Raw genomic sequence first — 12098 nt, 5'->3', positions numbered from 1 at the left:
AAGTGATAGTGAGGTGGTATAAATACTGTGGCGTGATGAGGGAATGAGTAACAGGTGAGGGGAAGGGCTGGGGAGACCAGGTGAGGGAAGTGAGCTGATTACAAGGGCCTGGAGGAAGGCGGGATCTGAAATGACAGGAGAGTTTAGATGAGCCACCAAACAAACAATAATAGAAGTGTCTAACTTGTGACACTACTGCTGGGACTGCTTGCTTTTTGGGACCGAAAAGGGGGCATGGAATTGGAAAGGCTACGATAATCTGAGCTGTTTAACCAAGGCTGCACAAAAAACCCAAAACACAGCAGGGCATCTCAAGGCAACGGTCACCATGAAGACTTTTGGAGATACAAGGATTGATCTACAGCTGGAGAAACAGAGACGTAGAGAAATGATCATTCACAACGAAAAGGTGAACAAAAATCGGGAGATTTTGAAACGTCTGATCCACTGTGTGATTTTCCTTGGGAAACAGGAGTTACCTTTCAGGGGCCATGATGAGAGCAGAGAATCAGCCAATCGAGGTAATTACCTGGAGCTGCTTACATTCATAGTAGAATATGATCCAGACTTGCACTACCATTTGTCCACTTCTAAGGTGTTCATTGGAACCTCGAGTCAAATACAGAACGACTTGATAAGTGCTGTGGCCGAAGTGATGGGTGAGACCATCAAAGAAGACATAAGTAAAGCACCCTTTGTAGCTTTAATGCTGGATGAAACAACAGATGTCAGCAATGCTGCACAGTTATCGTTTGTTCTTCGGTTTGTAACAGACAGTGGCATAAAAGAGAGGTTCGTTAAATTTGAGGATGTGACAGGGAAGAAACGGGCAGAGGATGTAGCAGCCATGGCCCTCGGTTTCTTGGAGGAACATGGATGCATGGACAAACTTGTAGCCCAGTGCTATGACGGTGCTGTCGTTATGGCATCGGGGCTAAACGGAGTCCAAGCCAAGGTCAAGGAAAAGATCCCACAGGCACTTTTCATACACTGTTATGCACATGCCGTTAATTTGGTTTTATCTCAAGGTGTAGTTAAAATTAAAGAATGCAGAATTTTCTTCTCACACCTTTCTGGCCTGGCTGCGTTCTTTTCTAGATCGCCACAATGAACGCAGCTGCTTGATGAAATATGCCAGAAGCGACTGCCACGAGTGGCACCAACCAGGTGGAATTTTGCATCAAGATTGGTGTGCACTGTCTTTGAAAAGAAGGATGCTCTTAAGGATCTGTTTGACTACATAGTTGAACACCACGAGGAATTTGATGATGCTGCCATTCTCAGTGCTGATGGCTACCTATCAAACCTGGGCAACTTTGAATTTGGCTTTTTCCTTTCAACTTTTAACGACATATTTGCGCATGCAGATGTGCTCTTCGACATCTTACAGAATAAGTCATTTGACATGCAGTTTTGTCTGACAAGGATGGAAGAGTTTTGCATTTGCATTGAAGGGCAGAGGGATCGTTTTGATCAAATATATGATGAGACTGTGCAGGACACCGGCCTGCCAACTGGACGGAGAGCCCACGGAGATTCTCGCTCACACTACAAGAAGCTGCACAATGGCATTCTTGAGAACATTTTAAATTAGTAGTCCAGCAGATATGTGAAAGAATTGTGCTTTTGATGATAAAAGCATGACATTTGGCACACTGTTAGAGCATGCCCTAAGGAAGATTTTTGGCTATAGGGCCATCGCAAATTTGTCCAATGGCGCCAATCTATCTTTCAGATATTTCACATATCTGCTGGACTACAGGTGCAAAATCGGTTTAAAGATCTCGAAAAACTGTCATTCCTTTCTCTTCTGGACCCTCAACAGTTCACCAGCTTTAACAGCAAATTCCCTGAAACTGCATTCTCAATGCATTTGTATCAGACAGTGAATTTACAAGAGAAGTACAACAATGTTTTTTCCAAAGCACGGTATACTCAAGACCCTGCCATTTCTTAGCATTTAACTTCCTAATAAATACAGCAGACTTCTTGGAAGGAATAGTTTCACTTTTTTTGTAAAAAAAGCTTATTCTTGCCAAGAGTTAGATGAGTTATAACTTTCGTATACAGTATGTCCACAAAATATGAAGATGAAGCCAGCAGCTGGTTAGCTTAGCTTAGCATTAATCATGGAAGCAGGGGTAAACAGCTAGCTTAGCTAAAAGTAGTTAGCAAATCCTAACTGCTCCTGGGCAAAAACATTTTTCGACACTAAACCTTAAAAAAAAAACAATACCTACACAATTCAGAGTGAGTAGATGGGGATGGGGGCCGTGACAAAAACAGGGCAAAATTATTTTGCTCTGTTACTGTCTCTTTAATAATTTCATATAATCATTTGAAAATGTTTTAATATAACAAACACCAACATAAAGACTTCAACACAAACGTTGCATCACAACTGTGAATCTGAGATGATTAAAATGCCCACCCTCCCATCTGAAAGCAGCCATGACAGAAAACTACACATACATTCATATCCTTGTGTAAATAAAACAGAAGAAATGTAAGCATTTCTGATTGGAAAAAAAGTAGTATTTATTGTATTTCATCTATAAAGAAAAGACTAATGCAATGAAAGGGATGGCCACAGGACATAAAAGTGACGCCAAGAGTCTTTAACCATGGAATAAATGATCCCACATCCCTGCTCCTATCTGGATGTAATTAGTGTTTCACATAAAGGAAAGAGACATCAGGAACAAATGTGAGGGTGATTATGTTGCAGCTGATTATGTTGCAGCTTTTCAGACTATTTAGATTTTCTCAGTGTTGTATCAACATGTAACATATCATTTTAATGTAGCCCTCAGCAGGAAACACCTCGCACATTTTGTCTTCATACTGACATCAAAACAAAACATTACCCCACTGCTTTCTGCTTAATATCTGTTATGAAAATCAAGTATGTTAAAGTAAATTAGAAGCTGCAGCCAGTTTGCAGCACCTGCAGTCATAGAAAACCAAACCAAACCTTCCCTCCAAACATTTACAGACAGATTTAGAAAAGAGGTGACTGACTCTTCTGAAAGCTCATCTTAAATCCAGTATCTGATTGTAAAACCAAATATCTCTAAATCCCAAAACAGCTTTCTCTGTTAAAACTAGTGCAGGAAGTACATATTTTTCCCGTATGTACGCTATAAGAGCAATAACATTAAAGGTCTCCTATCATGCTATTTTTAGGCAATAGCATAGGTCTCAGATATATACAAATATATAAAAAACATGTCTATATAGTGTTTTGCTCAAAAGGCCAAACAGATCACCCATTCTAGCCATGCCTCATATCCCTCTATTTCTCTTCCTGTTTCAAAAGAGCAAATTTTATGTATAAAGCTTTAAAAAAAAAAAGAAGAGGGGCGGAGCTTATGCCTGCTCATGCGGGAGATTCAGGCGATGAAACGCCATATCATGGATTATCAAGGATTATCTCTGAAACAGTATGGAGCTCAAAGGCTTTCTCTCTTGCCGGTTATACCACAAGGTGAGTTCCTTTTTATTTCCTGCTTCTTCACACACATGCTCTCCAGTACAGGTTAGCTCTGAGTGTTAGCGATGCTAATGTAAACACAGACCATATTACGTCCAAAACAGTCGGGCATTGTTTCTGATAGCAACGTTTCTGATAGTGCTGTGGGTCCACATTGTCGATATGACGTCAAATCACCGCAAATCTGGATCATCTCCGTTGTACCCCCGTATTTAGAGATTTGGGTACGGAGGAAAAGAGAGAGGGTTTGTTTTCTGACGCTGCGTGAGTTCCCTGACACACCGGGGACACATATTTTTGTATAAAAGACATCAAAAAGTGCATTTTGCATGATAGGTCCCCTTTAAAACATAATACACACAGACATCTCTCTCACTATGATCCAGGCAAACACTTTAGCCCCTTCATCCTGACCCTGACCTACATGCTGCTATAAAGTGGGCTTTCACTGTCTCTTCTTCTATCTCCCAACCCCCATCACTTCACACGCAACTGGCTTTTACAATGCTAGTGGAATTATAGCCAGACAGGCTGTTTATAACAGAGTATTACATGAAAAAACGTTAAAAAAGGTTGTCAGCACAAGACAAAACTACTTACTATAAAACACTCCAAAGACAGGAAGAGTTAGGGATGCATGATGCTGAAGTATTGAATTACAATAACTAATTATTTCCATTCCATTTTTTTCTTTTTAAATCTTGTCTAGTTTATCCATGTACAACTGCATTACCATGTTTGGACACATTTAATCATATTTTAATTCTTAAAGAATTGTGATTTTACTGAACAACTGGTAGCCTACGTATTTTTACTGCACCTTGGCCCATACAATAAAATACAAAATAAAAAAGTTGTAAAAAATATATATGGTTTGATTAAAATAAATACAACTTAAACAAATATTTTTTAATTAAAGGTCCCATGTCATGGCCATTTCTACTGATCATAATTCCATTGTTGAGGTCTACTAGAATAGATTTACATTGTTGAATTTTCCAAACTCTCTGTCCTAAACGCCTTGTTGGAGCTCCTGCCCCCCCTCCCTATGAGCCCACTGTGCTCTGATTGGTCAGCTCGCCCACTCTGTTCTGATGAGTACACCTCCGTTACAGCGGAACATCAGTGATTACGTGTAACAATGGCGTTTGTTAGCAACCAGAAAATGACACCAGTAAGGACAAACAGATGAGAATGCTGCGTGGGGTCTGGGTGCCATGTTGGCGGGACGTTGCCAGCTCGCTACTGCGAGGAGCGGACAGTGTGAGCTGGGTTCATTTCCTGGTTGCTGTGTGGGGTCTGCGAGACAGCGAGACCTCGCGAATGGACGCGGGTAGGGGGGGGTGCTGAGGGTGTTGCAGCACCCCCATCTGCGAGGCTCCACTAGCAATAATGCAATTATTACTTAAACTAAAAGCATCAGCTAAAATAATGTAGTGTTTGAGTTTATTCTACTGTTGCTGTACTGTTAACAGAGAGTCATATGGGGTTGCAGACCAGGACTGCCATCCATTAGCAGACATTCATGTAATAGAAGCCTCAAACTGTAAAAAATCTGCACGATTATAAGATGATATGAGATGTAAAAACCCACAGATGATAAAAAGTGCAGCACAGAGCCCACTTTTATATCAATATCCTCAATTATAGAGCTGGAAACCTTCCCTATGCTAAAAGAGGGATAGCTAGGACGCTGCCAAAGTCTCATTACACGAGGAGGGAACCCTGGCTTCTCCAGAGAACCGAGTAACCTACATACTTGCCGTATGAAGAGTCAAGGAGGTGTTCCAGCAGCTAATAAAACAACATGTGTAACGTTCAGTTTAGTCTTGTCTAGAGGAGGAAGATAATAAAACCTCCTCAGGGTTAAACTCTGCTCTCTCTTTACATGACAGATACAACACTACTATATGTAACATGACATTCACCCACGTTTCAAAGCTCAGAACACGAGTCCAAAGGTGAAAATAAGAATATACCAGTAACATCCTAATAACAAGATAACCCCATACAGAGTTTTCTTCTCATGCCTGTGACATTTACTGATCGCGTGTTCTTTCAGGAATCTGGTATTTTTCGGAGTACGTTGGCCTTTAATCAAATCCAGAAGGAAGCCCCGCTCATACATGAGAAGCCAAGAAAATGTCAGCATGCAAAGAAAGTGGACACATCCTGTAGCTATGGCTCAACAGGCTTTTACCAAGACATGTAATATTAAAAATGTAAGTTGAATATTATGATCAGCTTGATATAACACTGTGTCATCTCCATTTTCCTCTGTTGCAGTAGATTTTAGTTTTTATCATCTTCTCTGATATTACAGATAATGTGAAGGGCCATTGAAACAACACTAAACCCCAAATATAACATTTGTAGCCAAATTGCTCAATTCATGTCACCTTAAAGGTCCCATGTCATGGCCATTTCTACTGATCATAATTCCATTGTTGAGGTCTACTAAAATAGATTTATATTGTGCAATTTTCCAAACTCACATTGGTTTCTCATACAGCATCTCTGTATAGTATGTGTATTCACTCTGTCCTAAACGCCTTGTTGGAGCACCACAACATCCAACTTCATTCGTCACTACAAAAAAAAAACACAGAGAAAGGTAGGCTACGTGACTGTGTTGTGTTAGCTAGAAAGCTAACGTTAAGTTTAAGCTACGTTAGACTTGGTTTAAAATCGATTAAGCATTGCAAAGAGAAGACAAAACGGTAAATTAACACTAGAACCGCCAAGGGATTCATTTTGACTAACCCTGATACTGACGGAGAGAGAGAGAGAGAGAGAGAGAGGAAAAGAGATGCCTCGTTTATTTCCCCTGTGTTATTATAAGAAGTAACTGGAAACTTTTGAATAATGTAGTTCATCTACTTTTAGTAGTTTGTTTAAATGTTTTAATTATGTTGTTTTTGTTTGTAGAAGTGCATCATTCCTTGATTTATTGTAAAATGAATCTGAACTTTTTGATCTGTTATGATGATAAACTGAAGCCATTTCTAAATTAACCCAATTAAGTGAGTTTTAAATCGTCCTGCTTAGTTTATAAGGAAATTATGAAGAGGAACAAATTAAATGGTTTGAAAATGATATCTATGTAGGGTCTGTTGGCGGTTCTAGTGTTAACAGAAATTTAAATTAAATATGTGTAATGGCAAATGCCATTTATGATTTTCTTACCTGGAATTCTGCCTTTTTGAACAGACTTTTTGAGTCCTAGCTATATTGTCTACAGTTCTGGGGTTAATATGAATCTAATATGATTGTCATCGGTCTAAATTAGATTTCAAAAGATTAACTGTGTATGTAATGAAGATCATAGTGTGGGTTGAATCCATTTTCATAACCACTGTCTTTTAACTGATTTAAATACGGAAACTGGGCTTATTCATCAGAATTTCGTTTGACTTGCTTGACCTGAGCAATGACTTGACTTGCTTGACTCTCATCACAGTGACTTGGGACTTGCTTGATACTTGTAGGTGAAGACTTGAGACTTGCTCATGACTTGCACATGTAGAACTTACTCCCACCTCTGGAATTTGGACTTGATTTTTTTCCACATTTTTAACAAATAACGACTAAGTCATGATTATTTACCTATTGCGGTATTGACTTATTCACAATGTTTCTGTTGCCTTATTTTTTTTTACGGCATCGCTCATTCTACCTGTGACAACTCCTACTTTTTCTATATTTTCGTCAATTAGCTATTAGGCTAACATCTCTTTTTCGCTCCCTCAGACAGATCCGGGACACGGTAAACTGGATCTTCTGTGAGCAGATGTCGGTAGTGTACATCAGCGTGTTCAGGGACACCTTCTGGCCCAACGGGAGGTTAGCCCCGCACGTCAAGGTCCGAACTGACACAGAGCGCAGTGAAACCAAGGAGCGTGCTCAACAGAAACTACTTGACAATATCCCAGGTAGCAACGAAAACATATAAAAACATGTACAGTAGATCCTAAACCTAGGAACATGTCTAATCTTTTTACCTTGTGTCAATATGTTTTTTTGTTACAGATGCACTAACAAATTTAGTTGGCCAGCAGAATGCCCGCTATGGAATCATCAAGATCTTCAACGCCCTGCAGGAGGCTAATGCTAACAAACATCTTCTATATGTAAGAATAATATTTATATGTGAAGCACTCTATTCAGATGATAAATACTGTGTTGAAGTTTTAAAAGGCATGACGACTAGCGGCAAAGAGAGCAATTTAGCGACAGATGTAAATCATAGCTAATTCAATGGTGTTCCTAAGGGGGGAGCATGAGGTACCATGCCCCAAAAGTACTCATCCTTGAGCCCCCTCTTAAACTAACTTTGGCTAATATTTTTTTTAAACTGGAAACTTCGAAGGCCTTTTTCTCATTGTCGTATCTCGGTAACTGTCCTGACGTTATGTGACATATTTTGCCGAATATTTGAAGAGCAAAAACAATAGACATAATTAGAGATCTATCCATCTCCTTTTTAGAACAGTATTTTAAACTCAAAATGTGTTTCGGGGTCAATGTGACTGATTTTGATTTGAGCATGTCACATACATCAATATTTATAGTATCATTGCATAAAACTCATTTTATAATATGTAACGACACCTGTAACAAAGTTTGTGTCACTGTCTCCGTTAGGTGTTGATGGAAATGTTACTGAAGGAAGTATGCCCTGAACTCAGCGCCGAGGTGGACAACATGTGAACAGAAACACTCACTAACCACAAACTGAGGATCTTTTAGGCCTTTCTGTAGCTGACCAATCACTAACTGCCGCGGCAGGCACGACATAGAGACGCCCGACCTCCGACAGGAAGCAGCAGCAGCGTCGCTCAGAACTGACACACTGTTGGTGACTTTGCTGTGAAATGAAGAAAAGGACTGGAAGAGGTTTGACTTTGTTGTGGTGCAGATCTCAACTCGTCCTTTAGGCAGCCAGATCACATGTGTACCTGAAAGTCCACATTCTCACAAGATCAAATTGTAAATATATTTTTTTTCAATAGCACTGAAACATCAGGTCTGTACCACAACAAAAAATGTTTTCCTGTGTTAATCATGGCGGTCTATAGATTACGAGACAGAGTAACAATTTGTGAACACTTGATCATGAGGTCATCAGTTTGTGAAGCTAAAGACTTTGATGAAATACAGAAAGACATTTGAAGGCAGCAAGGAAAACGGAACATTCCTCGTACACACAACCTGAGCAACAACAACACTTGTGTTCTGTGATTCTTGTTAAGGCTTATAATTGTGCAATATAATGTCATGTAAAAGTCATTGTGATGATTTTATTTATGATTATTATTGATAGATTTTATTTTTACCAACAATTGTTTAGAGTTTATATATGCGTTTATATAAGCAATAAATTGCAAACAAAAAGTGGATGTGGTATTTTTGATTTCTTGAAATGGTTTGGAAGCATATGATTTGCTTGAATTAGATTTGAAACAATATCAAATCTAGTCATGATGCAGTGAAATGATTGGGTTTGGGAGCAAGGATGGCTGTTTTTTATTTATTTAAAAAAACGGCCATCCCAAGCATTAGTCATATTTAAATTGAATCCCCCTCTTGTAAACATTGTAATATATTTTGTCACTATATGATCATTTTTTATGTTTTACAAAGCCTACAAGTTGTAGATGAAATAAATATAAAAGTTTCTCGCAATATAATGTACCCTGCTTTCAACAAAAAAATTATATATAAATATTTATGCACATGATAAAGTGTATATTATATTTTAACTAATTTAAATGACAAAGGAAATGTCTAAATGAATATAAGCAAATATATTAATACCATTTTAACTACAGTATTTTTGGAATTCTATAGGTATTCTGTGGGATTAATATATTTTAGTTGAATGTGTTTGAACTTCAATGATTCAAAACCAGTATAGCTTGCCTTTACCTGTTTGTGGATAACAAATGTTTCCTTCATTACCGTAACAACCTTTTTTCGAGGACATGAATGCAACATGTGTTCTTAAAGAGTGGATGGAATCTAAAGGGAAAGTGGGCGTGAACGATGATGCGATGCCACACAGCTGAGACACCACATGTCAAGTTAGAGTCAAAGACAGGAAGTGTAGCCATATGCCTTCAAAGTAAGAACACAAAATGTGTCGTGAAAGAGTGCGCTGTAGAGCATAGACTGTATATATAAAGGTACTAGAGCTTTACAGAACAACATATCAGGAAAATGTCCATTTAACATAGGTCTGCTTCAGATTTTAACTACCTTTTTAAAAAATGCTGTTTTTAAATCTGCTCACACTAACTTTTCTCGACATGTTCTGTAAATTATATGCTAAAAAAAACATTGCCAGCCTGAAAGAGCAAATTATTGAGTGACAGGGACGTGCAAAGACATTTGGTGGGGCTATTGCTCTAAACTGGAAAAAGCCCCCCCCCCCAAACATAAGACCTTTTGAAAATTCTAACTTGTTTTTAATGTAAAAAGTTAATAAATAAAAACACACCACTGTCATTGCAAGTGACACTCAGTTGACTTTTATGTCCACTGCTAAATTCGTTATTCAGGCACATTTTTTGTTTTGCGGTCCATATCTCATTAAAATATTTAATGTTAGTAACTATTAAAGAAAAAATGGGGACAATCCTGTTTTAATGTAATTTGACCATTGTAACTGCTGTGCAGACATAGGCTACTGATAAAATAGGGCTTCTAACTAATTGCCTTAAATAAACTCACTAATGAAACCAGTTCAATATGCATTATTCTTAATAAGTTCATATTATGAGATAAAGATGAAATATTGGGACCAATTCATTGTGATTTTTGTTGTTGCTTTAACCCAGAAATATAGAATGGTCCTTTTGACACAACAGACACTAAATATTTCTTGCGTTGCAGAATAGTTATCAGCTGAGATATTACAATGCATGTGCTTTTATTTTGACATTTAAAACCGGAAGTATTGCGCATTTATGATTAACGTGCTAGAACGTTATGAGCTCAGTGGACAACCAAGGTGCCGCCAGCAGTTGCTAGTTAGCAAACCTTGCCTTATCTGGTATCGTCATATTCAAACATCGCTCAATCAATGGTAGGTTTTATTTGTTGTTGACGAGACTACCACTGAGAGATATCTTAGAAGTAACGCTAGCCGGGCGAATGGCTAGTTATTAGCACAGGTTAGCTTTCCTCATTATTGTGTCGTTCTTATTGGCTTTACTTTAAGTTTGCCTCTCTTCAGTTAGAGCTAAAACGTTAGCTTACGTAAAGCTTTGTGTAGGTTACTTTGCACCAACTAAGCAAGCATTATTATATACAACCTGTTAACATCATTTTGAAAGCTAATTACTATATTTGAAGTGTATTAATTATAGCCGCTAAGCTAATATCATTAAGTGGTTCATTGCTATCTGTATGGGAAATGATACTATCTTGTTCATTGTGGTTGCCTGACTACGGAAAAGTAAAGTGACAGTAGCATTATCGACTTACTTTAAAAACATTGAAATGCCCTAATTGCAGGTGCTAAAATGTAACTTTCTTGTGTACTTTTCTTCATTATGTCCACAGATAATGAACACGAAATTGCCTTAAGGCTGTACACAACGGATCATTTAGTTTCGAGCTTGCACGTCATTAAATTTATTTGGCTAATTAGTGAAATCACCAGCTGTGGTCTGTGTTGCACATACATTATGCATGGCACACAGCTGAAAAAAACCCTGAATATTAGCTGTTACCTTCGCTAGTTAAAATGATAAATTGTGCAGTCTGACTTCTTCATACACTGTTTTATATGATGCCAGACCTGTGTGACATGTTGTGTCTTCAGTTGGGTTGAATGACTCTGCCAAAAGGAGATGGATCACGAGCTGGAGATCTTCATCAGGGAGAGAAGGGCGAGGGTGGCTGAGGATAAAGCCAGTTTGGAACAAGACCCTCCTGACATGGATTTAAAGGTGTGTGGGAAATATGGCTGTATTTAGTCTGATATGGATCAAAACCAGGCCAGTATTCTGGATAAATAACCACTAATAAGGGCTGTGGGGAGAGCTTTATAAAATGAAAATGTTGATGCATTTTCTGATTATGTGGATACAATGGTTAAGTGAGTAAAGGCCAATAATAGAATGGTTCAAGTTCAAAAAGTGACATTGCCATAATGTAATGCAGCCTTTCTAACCATGAAAATGCACTTTTTCCATTTAACGACATAATAAAGCTAAGACCTCATATCACATAATTTATATAACATAGATTATTATAATACATGTACATTAAATAATTTGTATTTTGAAATTCTCAAGGATATTTTTGTTTACCCGCCCTTAAAAAGTCAACTTCAATCATTTCCTTTTATGTAGAAGTGTGAAGCTGACCGTTGAGCGGCCCGACCAAGCAAAGAGGCAGAGGCAGAACGTCCAAAATACAACCCGATGTGGGCATTTATTACTCACGGGCACATGACACAGCCTCAATCTTCCTGTTCACGTGAGCACAGTCTACAGATGTCCGATCCCCGATCACGTGATTTTCAAAAGATCGGAATTGGGGGGAAAAAATCGGGGATCGGGATTTAAAAAAAAAAAAAAAAAGATTTCTTTTAATT

The 12098-nt window shown here is 38.3% G+C and overlaps 1 protein-coding gene and 1 long non-coding RNA gene across 2 annotated transcripts; both read left to right on the top strand.

Annotated features, from left to right (window-relative positions):
• Positions 1 to 7027: 7027 nt before the first annotated feature.
• On the top strand, positions 7028 to 8585 carry LOC104944662 (sorting nexin-25-like). Its single transcript, XM_010770229.1, has 3 exons — positions 7028 to 7425; positions 7523 to 7623; positions 8138 to 8585. The coding sequence occupies exons 1-3, from the start codon at positions 7284 to 7286 to the stop codon at positions 8201 to 8203; spliced, it is 309 nt and encodes a 102-aa protein (XP_010768531.1). The 5' UTR covers positions 7028 to 7283; the 3' UTR covers positions 8204 to 8585.
• A 1899-nt stretch (positions 8586 to 10484) lies between these two features.
• On the top strand, positions 10485 to 11895 carry LOC104944660 (uncharacterized). Its single transcript, XR_798245.1, has 3 exons — positions 10485 to 10580; positions 11322 to 11448; positions 11854 to 11895. It is a non-coding gene; the product is annotated as an uncharacterized lncRNA (long non-coding RNA).
• Positions 11896 to 12098: the final 203 nt, after the last annotated feature.

The sequence above is a fragment of the Notothenia coriiceps genome, unplaced genomic scaffold, assembly GCF_000735185.1.
Source record: "Notothenia coriiceps isolate Sejong01 unplaced genomic scaffold, NC01 NC01_scaffold00008609, whole genome shotgun sequence".
NCBI classification, from domain to species: Eukaryota; Metazoa; Chordata; class Actinopteri; order Perciformes; family Nototheniidae; genus Notothenia; species Notothenia coriiceps.
This window is presented reverse-complemented; position numbering and strand designations above follow the sequence as displayed.